This window comes from Ambystoma mexicanum, chromosome 6q, assembly GCF_040938575.1.
Source record: "Ambystoma mexicanum isolate Mex_15411 chromosome 6q, UKY_AmexF1_1, whole genome shotgun sequence".
In the NCBI taxonomy this organism is placed as follows: domain Eukaryota; kingdom Metazoa; phylum Chordata; class Amphibia; order Caudata; family Ambystomatidae; genus Ambystoma; species Ambystoma mexicanum.
The window spans coordinates 37,252,594-37,277,450 of record NC_090937.1 but is presented as its reverse complement, the minus strand read 5'-3'; the positions used below and the strand labels follow the sequence as shown (position 1 = coordinate 37,277,450).

The 24,857-nt window shown below is 43.5% G+C and overlaps 1 protein-coding gene across 15 annotated transcripts in view; it reads left to right on the top strand.

Annotated features, from left to right (window-relative positions):
• MAPK10 (mitogen-activated protein kinase 10) overlaps positions 1–24,857 on the top strand; it is a 928,972-nt gene that overhangs the window by 329,510 nt on the left and 574,605 nt on the right. For 11 of the 15 annotated variants that reach the window (XM_069630427.1, XM_069630418.1, XM_069630425.1 and 8 more), the window contains exon 3: positions 22,211–22,309. In XM_069630427.1, coding sequence (XP_069486528.1) covers positions 22,217–22,309 — 93 coding nt within the window. In that variant the 5' untranslated portion in view covers positions 22,211–22,216. The remainder of the gene's footprint in view (positions 1–22,210; positions 22,310–24,857) is intronic. The other 4 variants (XM_069630429.1, XM_069630428.1, XM_069630424.1 and 1 more) reach the window with 1 other exon arrangement.

Below are 24,857 nucleotides of genomic sequence, written 5' to 3'. Positions count from 1 at the left end.
TTATCCACGACCATTACTATAAGCATTGATGAGGAATGTTGGGAGAGAACCATCTACCTTGTAGCAGTGTCTAAGACCCTCTGCTGACCCATTATTTACAAATGGGTCACCAACAGTCCTATGTTATATAGGAGCATAAAACACAACTTTGCAGCCAAATAAAAGTGTGATTGGGGTTTACTTACAGTGATTGAACAGTTATTAGTAATTATTATTGAAAAAAGAAATAAAGAAATTAAAAAAACAGTTTTATTTAAGCAATAATGCTGGACCTTGCAGACTTTCATAGGTGATAATGAGCCATGTACCAAATTAAAGGCATGAGCGCAGTGAGAGCCTTTAGCAGGGTCCAGGGCGCTACCAGGGCCTGTGAAAGGCAGCAGGGGAGGAGCCACTGGAATTAGCCAGCAGTCGAAGTGTACGCAAAGAGGTAGTGGAACTATGTTCCCTGCTGGCCTGTACCGCTCCCCACAAGCCTCATCACCACGCCCCCTTCCACGCGCCATACAAGGCCCTAAACAAATGCACCAGCTGCTTAAGGGAACATTCAGTGCAGTGCACTGAGGTGCAAGTTTCAACTTCTTCCTACGCTGTTATTTTAAAACGAAACCAATGGCTTATTTTTAAAATAAATGTATAGGGACAGTAAAGCGCAATTTAAAAAAAGTACAGGAGGACCCCTCCAAACCGCTCCCGTCCACTTCGAACAGTGGAATTTGAACCAAGCATAGGATCCCCCATGCTAGCGGGCATTCTTCTGTGGGTATGGAACAGTGTGCAAGGTGTGCACGTACTGTTTCTTTTCCTCGGAAAACAAACTGCAATCAAAGATGGCCGTCATGGAAATCGAAAAGGGAACTCCTCGAAATCGCTTTTCCTTTTGCAGGTGTGACTTGGGAAAAGGGGAGCTGAGAGCATGGAGTGTAAGGTAAGGAGGGAGATTGGGAGTAGACATGTTGGGGGGTGAGGTAATGTGGGCCTGACTGGGTTGCATTTGGAGAGCATTGTCTGGCTACAGTGCACCCCCAGATGCTATTTTTTGATAAATAAGCATGGTCAACAGCATTTCCAATATTTTAATACATGTGTAAATGTACACATCAGTGGATTTATGGTTGGCTTTTATTAGCATTAGCATAGAGCCCTAAATCTCACATTTGGTTTTCAAATTGCTTCAAAAGAAATCAAAAGTTTTGCACCGCATCTTTAAATGGCAAATTCAAAAAAATAACAATAAAATGTGCATCAAGAAGTACCTCCACCTCCACATCCTAGCCTGTCCGAGAAAGCTGAAATATCACTAACCCAATAGAAATGTTTTCCTACAAAAAGAATGTCAAGGCATGTTCATGGCACGTTGCATGTGTTAATGCACCTATGATCTATTTGCACATTGTGCCATCTGGTTCTTAGCTTCTCAGCCTATCACTGTGTGAACTCAGATCATATATTACTCTATGGTTGGTCCAACACATCTTTCCATTTCAGGCACAGTTATTATGGGGTAGACAGCTGGGGTACATTCAAACCAACAAAACAAAGAAATCCATTAACCAAATGTGCTACACCCTCAAATTATACAGGTTGCCTCTAATATTCAATGCAAAGGAACTACACAATTCTTAATCAGTTTGCGAAACCTAGTATCTTTTTACTGGCATGCCACAGACACGTGTTCCGACCCATAGACACAGGTCATCCTCAGGGCTTTAATATACCATACATCCAATATCTATCTCATGAACATACAACATACAATAATATGTTAGAATAAGGAAAAAACATATTTCATACATTACCACAACATTTGTGATCCAATTTTACAGTTACATCCATCACAGTTGGCCTAACACAAATGATATGCCAATTCCCAGTAGATGCAGCTAGAAAAGGTAGAAAGAGAAGACAAAAAAATGATATAACATATGCCCTGATATATTAAAAGCAACCCACCGACACCAATCACCTTTGTTCACCATGAGAAACCTGCACCAGTTGCAATCCAATTATAAAGTGCTTGATGCGTGCTTTTAGTGTGATCACATTGTGGTGCCTTTCCCAATGAAACCATTCTGTGCAAACAATAAGAATACTCTCATGCTTATAGTGAAACCAAAGTTGTTAATCAGAATTACCGTTCCAAAAATCAAACGGACCTTCATATCGTCATAACACCTAGTATCTATACAAATGCTCACTAACTTCATGGACTGGTAGTCCTGTAGACAAATATAAATAAATTGACACTCTTATCACCCCATCATCCTTAATATAGTACTGGACCAAAATTAAAAAATTATTACCTCAACACACTTTATCAATCCTCTTTAACCTTCTTTGTATGGTTAGATATACATATACATAGCTTTAAAGAAAGTGTCACTAAACTCTACCACTACTTCCACCAAAAGAGTAACACCAACAACACCTACAATTGAACCTATTACCCAATTCCACTTCTCCAAAGTCTCTATTAAAGAGGTTGAGAAAGTCATACTAGGCCTTAAACCTTCTAATTGTAAGGGTGACCAATGTCCAGCACAATTGATTAAGGACACCGCGAGGGAACTAGCACTGTTCATCACTAAACATATTAATGCATCCTTCACATCCGGTACCATGCCTAGAAACCTGAAGGAATCCTGGGTACTCCCACTCCTCAAGAAGCAGACTCTAGACCCCTCTATACCGACAAATTACAGGCCCATTACTACTGTACCATTCCTACTGAAAATTCTGGACAAGGTTGCATATATTCAAATTCAGAACTTCTTAGAACTTAATCAACTTTAAGGCTCCCGCCAATCTGGTTTCCGACCATTACATGAAACTGAAACAGCAGTCGTTGACCTTAAAGGCCAAATAGATAAACTATGGGATAATGGAAAACCCACATTACTCCTACTGCTCTACCTGTTGGCGGCCTTTGACTTGGTGGATCACAATGTCCTATGTAGCCAGTTAAATACAGCTGCCCATTTCTCTAGCGAGGCAATAGCGTGGTTAAAATCATTCCTTAGTGACCAAATTAGAAGGGTCTTTTCTCCTTCTGCTGCCGCAGACCCCATCCCTAATACCTGCGGGGTGCCCCATGGTTCGTGTGCTTCCCCAACACTGTATAATATATTCACCAAGCCCTTGTTTGATGATTTGGACCATCTGGATATCACCTACACTAATTACACTGATGATACCCAGATCCTCCTACCACTCACAGGGGACTATAGCAAGGATTTAGCACTGGTGAATAGAATTTACAGCATCGTTCAGGCATGGATGGATACTCAGGACCTCTGCCTCAACAACGACAAAACAGAGCTGTTTATCTTGGGAATCACAACTCTTCTCACCAAACTTGGCAAGGAATATTCTTCCTTCATTATTGATGGGAACCTTATTAAATTCGCCAAAGAGGTTAAAACTCTAGGATTCTACCTAGACGCTACCTTATCATTCACCAAACAGGTAAACACCCTAGCCTCCTTCACAGCTTACACATGTAAGCTAATTAGAGTTGGCAAACAATTCCTTTCCTCCAACAGCTGCCTGATATTAGCCAGAGTCCTTATACATTCCAAATTAGACTAGTGTAATGCCCTTTATATCGGAACAACTAAACGCATTCTTAAGAAAATACAGACTATCCAAAATAATGCCCTTAGTGCGGCACTCAGTATCTCTAAAAGAGGACATATCTCTGAAACAAGAAGGATGCACAAGTGGCTATGTACCCTAGAGAAAATCAAACTTAAATCTATGTCCCTCATTCACAAATGTCTAAACAATAAAGCTCCATGATATCTAATAGAAAGATTCTCCTGGAAAAATTCAACTAGACCTACAAGACTAGCGAACTCCAATTGCCTCCAAGTGCCTCACTGTCACAACTGTCGCAATAAGTATCGGAGCCGTCCATCTCACTTCCATCCTCCGACTCCTCACCTGATGAACTGGAATCCATGGTGTATCTGAGGACTTCTCGGTATTGATAGAGGCTCGATGCAGAATCCCTTCCGCGGTGTGAAGCCACAGCGGCCATAGGTGAACTGTGGCCACTGCGGCCCCGTCACCGAAGGTGGATGAAGAGGGGAAAACACCAATGGTAAAAAACCTCTTTGATGAGGTTGACGTGCTGGTGGTTGGCTCAGTGAAATCCTGAATCCTGGAGCAGTCCGGACCAGCCAAACATAGAGTTCCCCGAAGGGTCAGGGCACCGGAAAATCAGTACAAAGAGCATGGAGAATGAAAGGGAACAATGGTTTGCAAGAGAGAGCCTGGACGGAAAGCGGATGTAAAAAAGGAGTCCGAGTCCAGAGAGAGAGCAGCGTGTAAGGAGCCACATTGCTAGACAGGAACAAAATTAGACCGGGAAGGAAAGGGAACTCAGAGGGGAGAGAGAGATAGCAGAAGAATCACTAGCGTATAGCAACCAGGTAAGCAAAGCGATAGCTCAGACGTTGCAATGCGCCAGCAGCCGGGGAAACGCGGAAGTAATACTTCCCCGCTACGAGCGACATCACCACGTGGAAAAACGTGAGAAAGACTAGACCGCCACCTATGCAAAGGCAAGAAAGCTTGTGGCAATCTAATGGCCACTCCAACCGAACCGCCACCACAGCCTCCATGCGGTCGGGCGCATGACAGTATGACCCCGTCTGAAGGAAACACCCCCTGGCTTGCCCGGATGAAAGGCGTGAAACCCCCAGAGTAGCCTCGGGGCATAAATGTGGGCCAAAAGTTCCAAGGAATCTTCCGATCTGGGATACCCTTTCCAGCCAGTAATACTTCCCTGCTACGAGCGACATCACCACGTGGAAAAACGTGAGAAAGACTAGACCGCCACCTATGCAAAGGCAAGAAAACGTGTGGCAATCAAATGGCCACTCCAACGGAACTGCCACCACAGCCTCCATGCGGTCGGGCGCATGACAGTATGACCCCGTCTGAAGGAAACACCCCCTGGCTTGCCCGGATGAAAGGCGTGAAACCCCCAGAGTAGCCTCGGGGCATGAATGTGGGCCAAAAGTTCCCAGGAATCTTCCGATCTGGGATACCCTTTCCAGCCAATCAAATACTCCAGTCTCCCTTTGTGGTATCTAGAGTTGAAAATATGGGCAACCTCGTATTTATCACTTTCTGGGGTGGCCCGAAGATGTGCAAGGTTCGATGTGGAGTGTCCATGAGATTGAAAGAAAGGCTTGAGTAGAGAAGCATGAAACACCAGATGGACGCGTTTGAGATTAGGAAGAAGATGTAGTTTATGAGAGACAGGATTGATCTTAGCTAGGATGGTAAATGGGCCCAAATATCTGGGAGAAAGCTTAGAAAGACGGGCCCACCGAGGGAGGTATTTGGTGGATAACCATACTTTTGAACCAACCTTCCAATCCGGACCCTGCTGACGGTGTACATCTGCTTGTTTCTTGTTGTATTGGGCCGTATCTCTGAGACTGGAAGAAGCAGTGGAATGGGCTTCTTGGATTGTAGTAAGCACAGAATCAATGGCTGGTAGTTGGGATTGTGTATGTCACACAGGGAGAATGCTTCTTGGGTGAAACCTGTAGGTTCTGTAAAAGGGAGACATTCTGATGGCAGAGTGTCTGGCGTTATTATAAGCAAATTCTGAGGTAGGTATAAGCGCCACCCAATTATCTTGTTGCTGATTGCAGAAGCATCGAAGGTCTGGCCGTTTGTCTGTGGATGGAAACCAGAAGAGAGTGCTCTTTCTATGCCCAGATGGTGGCACATCGCCTTCCAAAACCTAGAAGTGTACTGTGTACCTCGATCAGTGATAACTTTTTCCCGAAGTCCGTGTAGACGGAAGATGTCTCGAAGAAAGACCTGTGACATTTCCTCAGCTCATGGTATCTTGGGTAATGGGGAGAAATGCGCAATCTTGGAAAAAAGTGTCTACTGTCACCATGATACAGGTGCATGAATTTGAAGGAGGTAAATTGACTATAAAGTCAGTAGTGACAATGCCCCAAGGACGTGTAGGAATGGTTGACTGTTCTAGCAGTCCTATGGGTTTGCCGGAATGATACTTAGCTTGGGCACATACTGAGCATTTCCGAACATATTCTGTCACATCTTTGCGCATCTGAAACCAAAAATATGAACGCTGGACAAGGTCTAGTGTTCCCGATACTCCTCGGTGACCGGCAGTACAAGCGTCGTGACAGAGACGGATCACCTTCTTACGGAGTTCGTCCGTGGGTAAGTAGAGCTGCTGACCTCTAAGCCAAAGTCCATCCTTCTTTTTGAAATCCTTAGTTGTGAATGGTTGTTTGCTTTCCGCAGCCTGTCTTACTTGCTGTAAGAATGTGTTCATGGTTGCAATGCAAATCCGATCAGGGAACATTTGCTCTGGGTCAGAAGTAGGGGTCTTACCGGCATCCTTCCTAGACAGACCATCAGCCAAAACGTTCTGGCTTCCTGGGTGGTAGGTGATGCAGAAGTCATATTGGGCAAAGAAGTGAGCCCACCGCGCTTGTCGCGAGTTTATGCATTCCATCAATTCAAGGTCTTTAAGATTTTTATGATCGGTCCGAATGGTAAAGGGGTGAGCCCCTCCTTGGAGTAGGTGTCTCCAGGTCTCACAAGCCTGATTCATAGCCAGCAGTTCTCTCTCCAGTACGGAATAATTTTTAGGACTAGGGGTTAATGTCCTCGAGAGATAGGCGATGGGATGTTCTATGCCTTCGAATGTTTGGAGAAGAACCGCCCCAATGGCCGCTGCGGAGGCATCTGTCTCAACTATGAAGGGTTGAGATTGAATTGGATGTCGGAGAATCGGGGCAGAACAAAATAGAGTCTTGAGATGGTGGAAACTCTCTTCGGCCTCACAGGTCCATTGGAATGGAGAAGAACTCTTCTTCAGGAGAGAAGTGATGGGGAGGACTGCATCAGAGAAATTTTGAGTGAACCTACGATAGTAGTTAGCCAAACCCAGGAATCTTTGGACCTCTGTTACAGAGCTTGGTGAGGGCCATTCCAATATGGCAGCCACCTTCCGTTCGTCCATGGAAACCCCTTCATGAGATAAAATGTATCCCAAATAGGGTATGGAGTCAACGCCAAAGACATACTTTTTGAGATTGGCATGTAGATGATTCTCTTGGAGTCGATGAAGTACTTCGGAGACATGAAGAGTATGTTGCCTTGGATCTTTGGAGAATATAAGTATGTCATCCAAGTAAATGATGACGGAGACAAACATTAAGTCAGAGAACAGGCGGTCCATGAACCTTTGGAAGACTGCTGGCACCTTGACTAAACCAAAGTGCATCACCCGATATTTATATAGACCAAAAGGGGTGCGAAAAGCAGTCTTCCATTCATCCCCTTTTCGAATACGGAGGAGATGATACGCACTCCGTAGATCGTGTTTAGTGAAAATCTTGGCTCCTTGTACTGCTTCAAGGATGTTCGATATGAGTGGCATCGGGTATCTATCCCATATAGTGACCTTGTTCAGTCCACGGAAATCGATACATGGTCTAAGTTCAGTGGAGTCTCGCTTAAGAATGAAGAATAGAGGGGCCCCTGCGGGGGACGTTGAAGGCTGTACCAATCCATTTTGTAGATTACTATCCAGATACAACCGAAGGGCCTGTCTTTCAGAATTAGAAAGTGAGAACATGCGCCCAAATGGTACCAAAGCTCCGGGAACCAGATCGATGGCGCAGTCCTCCGGTCTGTGAGGAGGTAGCTCCAATGTAGTCTGATCATTGAAGCCCTGTTGATATTTGATGTACTCTGTCGTGTAGGGAGTGGATACCTACGGAAAGAGCTGAGGTCGAGTTGGTGGCTTGAATATTAACAGTGCACGAGTGCAGGCTACACTGTTTCTTGCAGTATTCTGACTCGAAGGCTAATAAGTTGTTGGTCCAATCAATCTGGGGGTTATGGCGGCAAAGCCAAGAGATTCCAAGGATAACGGGGAAGTGTGCAGCCCTTATGATATCAAACACAATCTTCTCCGAGTGTTGAAAGATCTTGAGATGTAAATTCTCGGTCGAATGTGTAATGGGCCCAGAAGATAATGGGGTACCATCGACCCCTTCCACCTTCTGATCTTCTAGCTTTTCAATCCGCTTTATTCCCATCTTAGTTGCCCAGTGTACATCCACGAAATTTCCGGCTGCCCCACAATATAGTAGAGCCAAAGCCTCCACCCAATTGCCATCGATCTGGAGTTGAACCATAATCACCATCAAGCGGGAATCTTCGGTGCTGTTTTGTGTAGGAGAAAAAACCCATAGAGAAATATAGGGATGAGAAGAATATTTGGTTCCTTGGTAGTTTGTCCCTATCAACTCCGAGGATGATCGTTTCCCGACCGCCGTGATGCTAGTTCCTCACATTTATTAATAGAGTGTTTCTCTGATGCACAATAAGGGCACAATCCTCTTTATCGGCTGCATCGCCATTCTTCACTGGTAAGTGGGCCTCGGGTCATTCCGATCTGCATAGGTGTTCATCTTTTGGGAGGGTGGAGGAAGAGGGAAGGACTTTTGGTAGAGAACCACCAAAATATGACCGGTTCTTGTACCTGCATCGTTCGTTCTTTTGTTCAGCCAGTCGGTGTTCTATTTGAAGAACGGCGGAGAGTAGTTCTGCAAGAGTAGGGGGTCTCGGCATTCGAATGAGCTCATCTTTGATGTGCTCCTTCAGACCCTTTCTGAGGATAGCATACTGAGCTCTTTCTGGCCAGCCTGCCTGAGCCCCTAAAGTTTTGAAATTGGAGATGTAAGTCAGCACATCCATAGAACCCTGATGCACATCCAAAATCTCTTCACATGCGGAGTAGCTGGTCTTGGGATGTTCGAAGGTCTGTCTGATTAGGGTGCAAAATTCCTTGTATTCGTGGAGCTCAGGATCCTCTCCTATCGCTAGTGGAGTGACCCAAGACAAAGCATTGCCCACCATATTCGAGACCATAAAACCTACCGTAGCTTTGCTAGTTGTAAAAAAGGATAGGTCTGTACGTGAAGTAAAGCTTACAGGAGTCGAGAAATTCTTTCACTTTCTTGGAGGACCCGTCAAACTTTCCGGATGATAATGGCATGGAGGGCAATTCCGGACTCTGCGGGTTCTCTCTTCTGACCATAAGTTGTTTGAGGACAACATTTTCAGCCTTTAAGGTCTGGACTTCTTGGGAGATTTGTTGTAGTGTTTGGTTTTCCACTTTCAAGGTTTGTACCTCTTGAGAAAGTTTCTGTATAGCCCCGACAAGCTCTTAGATTTGTTCTGGAGTAGCCATGGTTGGGCGTTGCAAACTGTCACAACTGTCGCAATAAGTATCGGAGCCGTCCGTCCCACTTCCCTCCTCCGACTCCTCACCTGACGAACTGGAATCCGTGGTGTATCTGAGGACTTCTCGGTATTGATAGAGGCTCTATGCAGAATCCCTTCCGCGATGTGAAGCCACAGTGGCCACCGGTGAACTGTCGCCACTGCAGCCCCGTCACCGAAGGTGGGTGAAGAGGGGAAAAAGCCAATGGCAAAAAAAATCTTTGCTGAGGTTGACGTGCTGGTGGTCGGCTCAGTGAAATCCTGAAGCCTGGAGCAGTCCGGACCAGTCAGACATAGAGAGCCCCAAAGGGTCAGGGCACCAGAAAATCTGTACAAAGAGCAGGGAGAATGAAAGGGAACAATGGTTTGCAAGAGAGAGCCTGGACTGAAAGCAGACGTAAAAAAGGAGTCCGAGTCCAGAGAGAGAGCAGCGTGCAAAGAGCCACATTGCTAGACAGGAACAAAATTAGACTGGGAAGAAAAGGGAACTCCGAGGGGAGAGAGCGATAGCAGAAGAATCACTAGCGTATAGCAACCAGGTAAGCAAAGCGATAGCTCAGACATTGCAACGCGCCGGCAGCCGGGGAAACGCGGAAGTAATAATTCCCCGCTACGAGCAACATCACCACGTGGAAAAACGTGAGAAAGACTAGACCGCCACCTATGCAAAGGCATGAAAACGTGTGACAATCTAAAGGGCACTCCAACGGAACTGCCGCCACAGCCTCCATGCGGTCGGGCGCATGACACTCGCTTTAAACTAGCCACCATCGGGGGCACCAGTTTCCCAGTCAAAGCAGCCCAACTTTGGAACTCACTACCCATTACACTTATATTGGACCAAACCATCACCAGATTTAGTCTTAATCTGATCACATGGCTCCTAGAAAATGATGTTAAGTGAACCTCTAAACTGTAAATTACCTATCCTGTAAATAACTGCACACCTTCTGGTATATTGATGATCTATTTATTCCCCACCACTGTATAGCTGCTACATTGCTCCTGTAGGTATCTTTTTAGTGATGTCTTTTAGTGATTGTCCCCAGACTGTTTCCCCTTTACCTTGTATCCAATGTTACTAATATATCCTATGTACTAAGCTGTATGACTTCTTACTTTTGCCTGCGCCCTGATACTTTTGGGTCTGGTGCATATAATAAACATTAAACAAACAAACATGCATCACTTTCAGTCTCCTCTTTCTTATCATAGAATTACCAGTGAACACCCTAAGAAATGGACCAAAGTGCATATTACCATAGTAAACAGATCTTATCACCATACTGATAATAATGCATATGCCACGATTCTGTCAAGATCAAAAAGTACTGTAAACAAACCGTTACCTCTATAGTGATGTTAAACACACGCATTTCCAAACCTTCTAGGAAATCAACTCAATACCTAAAAAATAACAATTTCAAATGCTGCCAAATCCAAATTAGTTAATGTCTAGAATCTTATCCTGATCTAGATGGTAAAGGGAAACCTGCACTTACAAGCTGCTGCAGGCTTTCCACCTCCAGATTGCTCCTTAGTATAAATTGTGGCAAACCGCATCAAGAACAAGTATCACGGCAGTCTGCTAGTGTTTCTTTGGGGTTGCTGGTTTGCATCTCGGTGAAACGCCATGGCGTGATGCCGTCATGGTGTCATTGACCTAACATGTGCCACAAATTCAGCGCATCACTTAAATAAACAAAAATGAGCTTATCCTTAAAGCAAGAATTCATAAATAATACTTTCTCAATGAGTCTAAACCAATTATTCCCAATTAATGGCGAATTGCCATAGTTATTTTAGATGATTCGTGCATCGGCAATACAACTTGAAACACTACACAGGATTTACTCCTCCCAATCCAATTCCTAATGTATCTTGGTGTCTACCAGAAACTACTCAACATAAAAATGTATAGAAAATGTCCCCTACAGAGTTAAAATATCATATTGCATAGACTTTTCCTCGCAAATCTAATCCTTCAGAAGATATAGGGCACTGTCTGTTGGGAAATCTTCCAAAAAACATGTATCCCTTAAATAATTAGTTTGTCATATAGTTAATGCTTCCTATGCAACAAACCACTCAAATTCTCCCATATTAAATTGGATTGTACTATTTAAACTCTGGCAAGTTCCCCAGTGGTGTAGGCATGTGCCTGGTGGCTACCTGACGCAATTCTACTTCGACATAACAATCCTTTTTGTATAACACATTATCAATTGCACCGGTATATCTTTATGCACCTGTTATTTGATTCTGAAAGCAGACATCATTCTACATTGACACTTTCAACCTGCTCTATTAACCAATCCGTTATACTATCATAGTTCACAATCATGCCAATAACTTATAATAAACTCCATCTCCTACCCTGTTACCTCAACATTCAATGATTTTCAATTACCTGAACATTTTTTGTCAGAAAACACAGAACCCTAAATACACATCATATTTCTCACATTCAAATGAAGCAGTGATAATGAGATGAATAATGCAGGGCCCCAAGTGCACATCACAGTCTTCATAATCCTCATATCCAGAACGGGACAATAACCTGAGATACATACCACAAGAAATAACTAATTTCATGGTCACTGTTAAGCCCTTGTGTCACTGTTCTGTGTTTGCAAATACGTTTTGCCTCTGCCCTCTTAAGTGCCCTTTCTCTGTTTCCCCCTTAAACCAAGTCCAGTGCTTGTGCCAGCATCCTATGCAATACAAACCTAAAGCAGATAAGATGGAGGAGAAGGCTGGAGCTTGAGCAGAAATGATTTAAAAACGGGGGAGAGGCAGGGGATTTTAGGGGGGATTGGAAGGGAATGCTGGGGGCACTGCAGAGTGGCCAAACAAAACCATGCTCTAGGGGGTTCCTATAGAGTTCAGAGTACTTTGACTTTTGCACTCAAGATTATTGCGTGCACCTTCTGGCATTGGAACTCAGCCTTAGTCATCATGCTTAAAAGGCAGATCACCGGAAATGCCGTACATGAATTAACAGAGCCATTTAACGGTTAGAGCTAGAAAGTTGTCTGCGATTTACTATAATTGTCTAAGTTTGTCAACTGTGGCCTGCCGCAATGTCTACATGTCCCTGCTCGCTGACTGCTCCTGTTTGAGTTGGCTGTTCTCATGATGCGCTCTGGAACTTTGTCCAGAAGGAGGAACAAAAGCGCTAAGTGCCTCTGGCAAAGTGATTCCAATTCACAATCGAAGGAGCAAAGCAAAACATCAGAGCTTGCTAGAGTGGATGGATGTCTTTCCCAAGCAAGAATTTTTAGTATCGTCTGATACCTTAGCTGTAGCGTATCTACGTCGGGGGCCCGGGGAGGGGGCATATTGCCCCCAAACAGTGCTCCACAGAGCCGAAAACTGGGACACCTTGGAGCAGACCGGAACATTTTTCCCAACTGTTGTATCATCTTGAGGGCCTTGCTGCTGGGAGAAAGTGTCCTTCTATGCATTCACTGCTGTCCTAAGTGGCAGTTTTCCCATGTCTTTGTTTATAGAAGGGCCCTGCTAATGGGCAACATTTTAACGCAATGGATGCCGCCGCCCTATCCCATTTCAAGCCTTTGCCGAAGGTACCTGCGGTTTCGCAGCCATGAGTGTTTAGTCAATTGGCAAAGCAATGGGACATTTCCAAATGAAAGCGATCCCTCTACCCACCAGCCACCTACCAGATATGTCTGCTACCCAGATAATTAAAGTGAGTAATGCAATAGAGCTCCTTTTAAAGAGTAGATATATACAGTTTAATGAAATAGCCTGTTTTCCAATGTATTTTGTGAAATAACTAGTGTCTAGCTTTTAGACTTCTAACAAAGAAATATTGTATGTTTAAACGTTTTTTTGCATGTGTGTTTTTTGTGAATGCGTTTGTGTACATATGTGTACACATGTGCCTGTCTGAGTTAAAGGTTCAGTTTGTGGGCAATGCATGTGGCATGATGCAGGATTGGGGTCAGTATGGGCATATTTAACATCAGACTGCAGGATTTGATTTGGGCACTACAAGCATGAAAGTTGGGCAAGGGAAGCAGATATTGTTGGGACAGGCCCATCTTTTGGGTCCTAGCTGGAATATATTGTGAATACAGCCTCATTACTTTCTTCGGACACAAAAGGCACGAAAGGGAGACAGACCTTATTTGGGGATAACTTGCTTAAAAGTGGGGGAATGCTAGCATGTATTAGAGAGGGAGCCCTCCTGATTTTATTTCAGGGACCGACAGCATCTCCACATGTTACAACATGTTCCTTTGTACTGTTGGTGACCTGGCATCTGTTCGAGTGTTTGATGTGTTGTGTAAATTCTACACTGTAGCCCATTTATTTGGACATTTCTGCTGTGAGATGCACGATTTCAACCCATTGTTTTAATTAAACAGTGGGGGTCATTACAAGTTTGCCGGTCCGGGAACTACGGTACCGGTAAGCTTGCCAGTACCGTAGTTCCCGGACCGGCAAACTATGAGTTCTGCTCGTGGGTGCCATTACGGCCGCCAGGTCTGACCTGGCTCCCGTACCGGCATCGCGAGCAGAGCATGTCGGATGCACCGGCACCATTCTGAATGCTGCCGGTGCACCCGACCTCCCCATTCCCATTGAGCCCTAGCTCAATGGGAATGGGGAGCATTTCATTCCTGCGACCCGCGAATGGACAATTACTGGGTCCGGCAGTGCCGTAATGACCTGGTAATCGCCCATTCACAGGTGCAGGAATTTCTTTGGCGATTTTACCGGCAAGACTACCGCCAAACTTATAATGAGGCCCAATGTGTAAGGGGCCAAAACCTCACTGGTTTAGTTCACGTGCGCACAATAGGTTGAATTCAGGAACATTATTGGTACCCACCCCTTCATTTTACAAATCAACCAGTTCCAACTGCTCTAGATGTAGTGGCTTAGCTGCAGTGGGCATGGACGCCCATTAAGATGGGTATTAGGTCTTGATACCTTCTTTGACCACACATTCGAAGAACCCGGTTTCTCAGATTAAAAAACACAGGCCATTTTCCATAATTCTCCCGCCTGGAGATGAGGATATACTATTATGTGCGGGGATACGGGAAGAGAGTGATAATGCGCATTCACATGTGGAAACAAAAATGTGGACATGTCCGTATTTGCAGCAGTGCAAATACCTTGCAAATATATTTTCACTGACACTAATTGCATTGCACTGGCACGAACGTGTCTTGCTGTTGTTCAAGCTGGAGTTGAGCATGCACAGTGTGTTCCTTTTGCACTTGTCTCTTATATGGAATGTGTGATTTTACCACAGGTTGACACTCCCATGGTTTTGCCACTGGTTGGCACTCCCACCCGAAAACACCTAAAATGCTGTGCCCCCCTACTTGTTTCACCTAGCCAGGAATATGCCTTGCAGGGTGGCACGGCAGTTGCCAGATTCTATTCCAGAAATGAAATGACACAAGGTATTTTTTGTGAAAGAGCAGGGGGGAAAGGAAAGCTTTGCGTTGATGTTATTAAGCAACCCCGAGCCACCGCGGTGCTGCGCGTGGCTGCGGTGACTCATCCATCACCGCGGCGTTCTCGTGCGTCTCATGCGTCGTGCTGCCATTTGGAAAAGAGTGTGCATTGGGATTCGTCAATCGTTAAATATTCATTTTGCAGCAGACATGAATAGCATTGATAGATTCCAAGTTCCTTTTATGTTTGTGCACAAATTGCCTTCTATTTCCAGTCATGCTGAGAAAGTAATTGCCAACTCTCTTATGTGTTTTCTAAAATGTATACAGAAAATAACACACTCCAGTATGTTGCATACCACACTCTTAGGGACATAGGATTGTGTGTCTATATGCATCCCGAAAAAGGTGGGGTGATTTTGCCCTGCCGACCTATAGATACATCTTAATTCTGGAGCGTGGGAAGTAAGTTATGTGCTCTCCTGTCACGCCAGAGCCCTTTCTATGTCATTCTGTCAAAAGATTTTGAACCATTGGAACTGGTGTCCCTTGGTTCGACAGCGGCATCCGCGACAAGTACATTTCTCGGCTTCCTTGTCCTCTACTGGGATTGTAGTTGTGTGTAACAGCGAAGCTGTAACTTCCCCCGATCCTTTTCACAGCTTTTGCAAACGCGGGGCTGATTAACAAAGTGATTTTCAATGGGAGTGTACACAGTACATTCCATAATAGCATGATCTTACAGAATCGTCTGGCTACAACGAATTTCCTAATCCTATATTTTTTTCAAGCTAGTTAATTATGTGTCTTTGTAAGGCATCAAATATTGGCCTGAGGACCAAGCAAAAGGTTGAATTCATTCCCTTAAAGCTTTACATAGAAGACAAATGTCAGAAAACAGAGGATCGATCCCACGCGGTTGGTTGTTGATAGTCCAAATAGTTTTCAGAAACATGGCCTGTTTCCACATAATGATACATTTACTAACATCTAAAGTTGGTATGCTTAGCAGTTTTTTTAAGCGTTCCCTTAAAGTGCTTAAGCCAAGGGAGAGATATACTCTCAGGCTGGCTCATCACATCCAAAAGTGCTTCTTCGTAAATTCAATGTCGACTGCAGTTTTACCTAGAAGGGTACGGTTTCAACACTATCCTTGATTCTAAGTCAATCCAATGAAATTCATAATGACGTTCTTCATTAGAAGTTGATAAAAGGAGACCTAAACTTTGCTTTAGGAATGTACTTTGCTCTTCATCAACAGACTTCCATTTCCCTTCCCCTAAGTTTCTGCACTATATAGAGAGGCTTGCAGAGATGACATCTCATAGACTTTCAGTGTGGGGCTAACCCCCAGTTCAGCTTCACTGCATTATATTAGAATATTATTGCAGGAGTCCATTTGCATCCTCCAGCCTCCCTGGCTAAAGCAAACCCCATGATAATCATGATATGTGCCTTCCTCTAAGCCAGTGGTCTGGCTCTCCAAATGTGTTGCACTGCAACTCGCATCAGCCCAAGGCAGCATCACCAATGGTGAGGGATCATAGGAGTGATGCATAGTCCAAACCATTTGGAGATCCACAGGTTTCAACTAAAGGATAACCATTCAAATGAATATGAACCTTCTTTGCCATAATCGACCCTAACCTTAGTTTTATCTTGGTTAATTTCAAGTCACTTTTTTTCCGAGCATAGACCTATGAAGAAGTTCAATTGTTTATTCAATCTAATAAATGTTTCTAATATCGACACAGCACCATCTGCAACAAGCAAATAAAAGATGCATGTCTAACATGCTTCTCGACAGTGAAGTTTGATGTGTTCTTGCCGCCCAACTCCACCGAACAGAGTATTGGTTATTCGTATATAATATCATAATGGCTTTTAACAGCTGCATACGGACGTCTTTTTCAAACATCAGCTCCCATAGTATATTCCACGGAACACTGTCAAAAACAGCTCTAAATCGACAAAAGCTATATATATATATATATTTAGGGGAAATATTTCTGATCCAATAAATATGCTTTGAAATGTTAAAGCTTTAAAAACTAAATGTGAGTTAACATAGTTTTTAAACATGAAATAGCCTTGCATTTAAAATTAGTATGAATACCTATGGTATTACATTTGGGCCCTACAACTACTTTAAACTGTCACATGTATGTATGTATTTATGTATGTGTTTTATGTAGCATGACTCTTGCTGGGTAACAACTTAATGCTGTACAAGGGACACATGCAGGCAGTTATAAGTAAGAGTTCGTGGATAGGAGAGGAGCTGGGATGGAAAGGTGGAGCAATGGAGGGGGAGCCTGACATGAACACATCAGCCCTCATGCTACTGGACATATCAGCTGCCTTTGATACGATCAAACACACAACATTAATCAAGAGACTGGAATAATCAGTATTCAAATCTCTACACTACGTTGGCTCAAATCCTTCCTCAATGACAGAACCAAAAGAACCAATCTACCACTGTTTAATCGAACACAAAAACATCACCAGTGGCATACCATAAAAATCAATCCTCTCCCCACTTCTATTCAACATTTACTTGTCCTTTATGAAGTTCATACAAACTCATGGACCAACATCCACAACTACGCAGATAACACCCAGCTATTTTTCAAGATATAACAAGGACCCTGACAATGCCCTCAACAAATGCATCACCAATATATGTAAAAACCTGGATGGCAAACAACAACCTTAAACTAAACCCAATCAAAACAGACATACTGATAACCCCAGAAGACCCCACAGGACAATCAAACACAGACATCTGTCATCTGTCCCCCTGTGCAAGGGTACCCAAACAGAGTTGTCTCCAGTGATACAATATCTGGAAATTCTCCTGGGCACTGGGCGCACTCTGGAACCATCTATGACTAATAAGAGGGATCCTCCCCTACCCCAATTTTCCACATATAAACCATGTTATAATTTCCTTGGTGTGTCAAGAATAGACTATGGAAATAGTATGTACCTAAGAATGCCCTAGCACCTCACCAAAAAAATTACAACACATCAAATAAAATACAGCGACAAGACACCCCAGCCCTGAGAAGTCTACATTGGCTACCATTAAAGAATGTATAAACCTGTAAGCCCTCTGCATTGCCCATAAATCTCTACAGGGACAAAAGCAAAAATCACCCAATATCAATCCAGAAGAACATTAATATACAGTACCAACCTCCAAATATAAACTAGACACTACAAAAAAACAAAACTCAGGAACTGCCTTCTCTTTTCTCATCACCAAACTATGTATTTCGGTCCCAAAGGACATCAGGACTAACTAACAATTGGAAGGAAGTCAATGTTCTGCCCTGCTGGCTAATGGCACGGGTTAACTGCATAGGAGACCTACTAGTGGATGGCACATGGGTCACGTATGATGCTCTGCAAAACAAATACGATATGGATGACTGCGTATATAGTCAATACAGATTGATGAAAAATACCACCACAAATGGTTATATAGGAGGAGATGTGGGGAAGTCCTCATAGAGATGAAGGTTGGAGAGCATGTGGTATCATCAGTGTACCCATTACCCCGGGAGTCTTACAGAGGGGATACTAACATGCTAAGTAAATGATCCCAGGTACTAGATCATGCATTATCTGAAGGCAAATTGTGCATGATATGTGAAAATATCAAACTGACATCTTTGAAGTGGCGGATAAAGCGGGCCAAGTCAAGCAACTAAACAGAGTCTTTTGGACTCAGATGCATGCTTGGGATGCAAGCAGGCTCACAGATAGAAGAAATCCTGTTCCCACAAAACTGTTGGCTGTTTAGGGCTGCGCTTACAGCTAAAACATCATATTAAGGAGCTGGAAAACAGTGAAACCACCTACTAAAGTCTAATGGGTGGCTGCCTTCTACAGACTTTAATTGACTTAGCAGGTATTGTGGATGATGAGCAAGAAAATGAAACTTTTTGAAGATATAAGGTCACGCTTTCTCTTCAGTGAACTGTAATCATGTTATTGGACAGGGTAGTGGATGGGGATTGGAGCATATTCTATATGGATGCTGATGTAGATATTGGTACCATACTATTTCGATGTAAAAGAAAATGTGTTTTTAAAAAAGGCTATCAGGACGCGGGAAGACTCAGAATCTTTAGAAAATAGCAGAAAATGTGGCTATTCAACTCGCCAAGATAAAAACAGACCAACAACAACTACTAAACGGCCATCTTTACAAGCAGGTCTCTTAAAAAGTATTCAATGCCCAAACCTCATCCACAAAAGACACTGAAACTCTAACTGAGAATAAAGGAAACACGAGATCAATGCCCTGCAATACAAAAGAAACAATAACATAGCTGCACAATATCTAGAGACTACTCAAAATGTGACTAACCATTTTCCTTTTCTATACTACATTCTCCCCACCTCACACTCCCAGTACATGCTGAGATGTGCTAGCAAATCACCCTGGTAAAACACCAAAACCTCACATCACTCTCCAGCCAAGTCGCAAACCCTTGGCCTCCTACACCAAACAAAAGAAAAACTGGATGCGGTCCACCCAGAAACAATAAGAACTGTACAAAACAAAGCACATCCAGAAAGCTCACACACACAGATGCCAGTTACTCCTGCTTCTTCATGCATCAACAGACGAGCACTACATCTCTCTTATCTCTCTCTCCCTCACTAACCAACCCATGCTACTTTACCTTACAGAGCTACGAGAGCACCTGGAGACCATGGAAATGGCAGCAGTATGTGGTATAAATCAACCTAACATAACATACAATAGCAGCATGTTGATTTTCACCTTAATAAGGTTATGGTGGTTTCAGCCTTTCCATATTTTTTGAGACAATGCTTAGCAATCAAATAAATCAGGGGTGGGAAACACATTACCTCTGTTAGGCATCCACAAATCTCTCAGTATACGCCTGTAGGTGTCACTAAGCTTTAAAAGGGTCTTTGAATGTACCCCTCGGACCCCACATGTTTTAAGGAGCTCGAACCCCTGCTTGAATTTTAGGCTGGGGTTTGTAACTCAAATTTAATTTTTTTAAGTTGTCTGGATGCATCCAAAACCAGTTCCTGTACTTCTAAGAAATGTTTGAGGCCATTTCCATTCTCCTCTCATCCCTGTCACTCAGATTTTCTGTTTGGTTCCCCACAAAAGAGAAACATGTTTTCTTGCTTGCCGCCTGGGCTTTTTGTTCCCTCACACACGAATGGGTGTAACTCTGAACTTAGTGCCTGTAGTTTTCGGTCTCTCACCCAAAAATGATAAGATTATTACCTTCTGCTTCCTCATAGAACAATCTATGATTTACTGCTGGATCCTGGACAAATCACGCAGCATCCCCGTTCTCCTCAGCCCTTTACTGCTCTCACTTTTGGTAAATACTTCTCGTGTTTCCGGCTTCATGAGCCAGCTACCTATATAGGGGATCTGGCCAGGGCTGGCGGTAGGAAGAACGCTGAGCTGCCCTTCCACTCCCCACTGCCACAAGACCATAGCAATACAGGAAGAATGAATCATGTTTCCTTCAATCTCTGCTTAGCCCTTGTTTCTGGCAAGAAATGTTCTGCTCCCTCACAAACAATTCAGGTCTCTCTCTCTCTCTCTCTCTCTCTCTCTCTCTCTCTCTCTCTCTCTCTCTCTCGCTCTCTCGCTCTCACACATTCTGCTCCTTCATTCAAATATCATGTGCCACTCTCAGTGATTGTGTGTTTTTCCACAGAATATCTAGGGACAATCTCTGTGAGTTTGTCTTGGCACCTGATCTTTGTGACCTAGTCCTGCCTTCCACAAAAATCACATGTCACTTTCGGTAACATTGTGTTGCTTGCCGAAAATAACAAGTTTCAATCTCAGTGGGTTTGTCTTCTCTCCTGCACACATGGTAGTCACTCTTTGTAACTGTGGTGTCGCCCACTAAAGACAAGCAACACTGGCTAATTGTGTCTTCTCTGCCGCAAAACTCACCTTAAAGTAATAAGATGCTACCCTTTGATTTCCTGCTCCCTTCTGGACCCTCATTAACTCATATTTTCCCTAACAATCCCAAAACCTACTTTACAGTCATAATATCAGGGTTATTCATTATAACCTATTTTAAATGTATTCCTATATCTCAAGTCTCTACCCTGGAAGAGACTTTGATATAGAGCTCACTAACTCCAGCCTCCTGCCTCGCCGGTCACCTACACAAAATAATACTGAGCCTCCAATTGAGGGAATGGGCCTCATTACGAGTAAACCGCCTGGTTACCGCCGGACTCGTATTACCATTCCGTCTCCGTGATTCCCGGAATTACTGGGGCATTACAACCCCAGTTTTCCGGGAATCATGGAGGCGGAATGGTGTTAATCCCCATTCCCATTGAGTCCTATGGGACTCAATGGGAATGGGGATCATGGAAACACTGGCAGCATCTCGTAATGCTGCCGGTGTTTCCTCGTCCACCTGCAGGCGGGCAGTGTTAAACCCGCCTGCTCAAACCTGGCGGGAACATCACCTCCCGCCTGCAGGAGTCGGGATCAGGCGGTCCGGAAACAACCGTGGCGGCAGGTTTACCGCCACCGTTATTTCCGGACCGCCTGATTTGTAATGAGGCCCAATGTATAGAGATGTTAAGTCAAACCTACACAAACCCTTTTTTTCAAACCTCAAGAATTGTTTAAGAAATTGAACTATATTGAATGCATGACTTTTCTGAATATTCTTGTTTTGTGGCTTGAAGACCATTCAAGCTACGTCTTGTTTACGCGAGAGTGTTATAAAGCACACCATGCATCATCAGAGTTGCTCCAGCGCTCTCTTTCAAGCTCTGCTTAATGGTATGGACAGGTGTTGTCATTCCATACCGCAATATAGTTAAGCGATCACCGCCTTTTGTGGACATAATTTGGATGGTTTTTTGATAATATGTGAAAAACCTTCTGAATATTGTCTTTTACAATGACATCGCCTACAATAGCTCCTCCAAAAAAGGATATTGAGACAATGGAAATAGGTTAAAAGTTAAACGAATAAACATTTGGATAGCGCAGAATGATAGAGGGGTAAAGAAGAGTGGGCTTGGGGTCGGGGAGCAATTACCCGTAAACAAAAAAAGAAAAAGAAAACATTACAAAAGAAATTACTTGATTGGGTCTGCTTTATTACCACAGTTCCACGTTGAACCAGTTTGGTGCAACAGGAGCAGGCGTAAGATCAAAGAAAGGAGCATCCCAGTTTGGTGGAGGGATTATCCTATTGCTATTCTATTCCTGTGTGAAAAGAGGTTGTTATAGTCTTTGTTGAACATGTTATTACTGTCTTGTTTTCTAAGAAAGATGCCCCACTCACATTGTTCATAAAAGTGTAATACAAAACAGGAGCACACAGTTTGGGGTAGTTACTGGAGATATTTTCTCTAAATTTTGAAACATTTGTAGCACCTTCAGCATTACAATTAAAATGTATCTTTCATTTGACTTCTAGGTATTTATGAGCCGACATTTCTTGTACAATTGCAGTGAACCTACCCTGGATGTGAAGATTGCCTTTTGTCAGGTGTGTGTTCCATACAGGTACAACAAGGTACAGTATATCCTTGGACTTCATTTTTGCTTCAATTTGCTTGTGCTTCTGCTTGGCAAAAAAATCAATGCAATCGAGATGAATACTTTTGAGTGATGACACACACACACACACTCCCCCTCCCCCCTCACCCTTCCCCCTGCCCCCTCCCCGAAGAAGAGGTTTAGTCAGGGCTGGTATTAGACCAGATTCCACCCCAGGGGGAATGCATCCTTGGGGCCCCAACCCCAAAAATGATAACAACAATTGCATGTTACAAATGTTGTAAATAGGGCAATCAAATAACTAGATGAAAATGCAATACAAAATGCATACATGAGATAATAGGTGACAGTCTTAGAATGTTACCTGGATTATGTTTTCAAAAAGTAGCTTCCCTTGACTTTGCCCTTTTAAATGGAAGCACGGCATCAGAAAGATTCAGAGAATGGCCAATGTCATTTTCCATTGATGGATTAGCCAGCTATGTCAGGCTCTCATTGGCCATTGTTGATACGAGGTACATTTTAATGAGCTTCACTTTGGCAAAGCTGCGCTCACCACTTGCATCTGTGATGGGCAATATGTATGCATGGATTTGTCATGATTCATTTCTATAAAAAGGGTATTGTTAAAGCCAGGCATAAGGACATATTTCCACCAATTAGACATGAGAAGATATGTGCTTAAGTGTAGAAGTTGCATACTGCTCTCAAATGCCAGTTTCCCCACAAAGTGTTTGATTCTGGACACATGATTTTATCTGCCAACATTAGAAGAGCCTAGAAGTTATTCAGTTCACGCTGCACCATGCATGCCAACATTATCCATTCTATCAGGGAGATGCTAGTCCAGTCCTGGACTTTTAGTGCTGGATTTATAATGGGGACAATTAGGACTTCAAGTCCCAGAATGCAAAGTTAAACCAGGACTGGGCTATCATCTCTTGAATGGAATAGATATGTTGGCATGCATGGTGTATGCTATTTTGTTTAAAAAAAGGCTTATTCATGGTTTTTTGTTTTATGTATATGCCAATGGCCAAGGCGTTGCTAAGGGGGTGAGCGGTGAGGGGGTTATGGCTCTGGGTCTTTTGATTGTAGCCCCGGATAGAAGCACAGGGGCTACAACCAAAAGGCTAGCTAGCCCGGACTCTTGACAGTCCTAACATTAGCACAGCCTTGTTCTTTTTCAGACATAACAATACCCCTGTCAGTAGAAATGCACATCAGAAAGTTATGTGCTTCTTGGTTTACTGGTGACATCTTGCATGCAATGCGACTGACTTCCACTGTTGCCTCTAGTATCAAATAATTAGGTCACTCACTGTAAGATAAAATTCTGTGATGTCAATACATATGGAAAATGGGGCATCTTGAATGTCCTTTGCCACACAGCACCTGACAATACCTAGAACCATCCCTGTGTATTTCAGTAACAGCCAAGCAATGCTTAAAAGCCACATTTATTTCCATTCCATGTACTACAAACTATCTGAGACCAAAATGACTGCGCTTTCAGTGTGTCAAGTGCACAACAGGACACTGACCATAAAGAAAAGTTCATTAGTTAGTGCGGGTTTTATATTACAGACAGCAGAAAGTGTCACTGAGGTAACTCCTCTCCGCTCTCTCGGCAAAGGTGACAGACTTTATTTTTGTAGTGCCAACAATATTACCTAAATACCCTGATTGTGTGTGATGGGTTGCAATGTTACATTTCCATTGGACTGAATAACCACATTGCACCAAACAACAGTAATTTCTGACCCGTCTGTGAGTTTATTTCAGGTTAAAAGCAGCAAGCATTTTACCCCATTTGGCATATCACAAGGCACAAATGCATTTTTGGAAATGCTAAAAGCATTTTGTGAAATTTTAATTTTCAATGTACAAAATGTCCTGTGAGCAAAAGAAAATGTCTGACATGTCCATGCCTGTGTGGTGCTCAGTGAAGGTCCTCTTCAATTAACCACCGCCCCTTCCCTTATAATTACAGAGACTCTTCCTGGCTGTGGTTTATACAAGAAAAGCCGAGTACCTTAAGTATGTACGCTATCCTGGTAAATATTAACAAAGGGTGTTGTGGGTGGGGGCAGGGCAGACCACAGCCTCCAAACCATTTCACAAGCTGGCAACATTTCTCTTATCTACATGTAAAACACCAATATATACATATTTCAGAGGCTTGTGGAATCTGCTTAGATCACATGCTGTGCATAGGCCGACATCTAGTGGAAGCTGTGGAGTATTACAGTTTGTTTTTCGAAACTCGAAAAGGGGCGTCGAACTAGGGCGTGCCAGTAATACTATCCCTAGTGTGACGTCCACTGTACCCATGATCCCTCACGTGTGTAGGACTCTCACATTGTATTTTTAGACATGAGGTAGCATGAGGAGTAGCGTGAGTACAGAGTATCCAAACTGGCATGTCACCTGCTCCAACGGCAAAACAACTTCCCATTCACTCTAAGAAAAGGGCCCACATCCAGGCACGAGTCTCTGGCGCATCCAACAACTTGGCTGAACTCTTTAAAGTCTGCAAGGAACTAGCCAACCCTTCCGCAGTC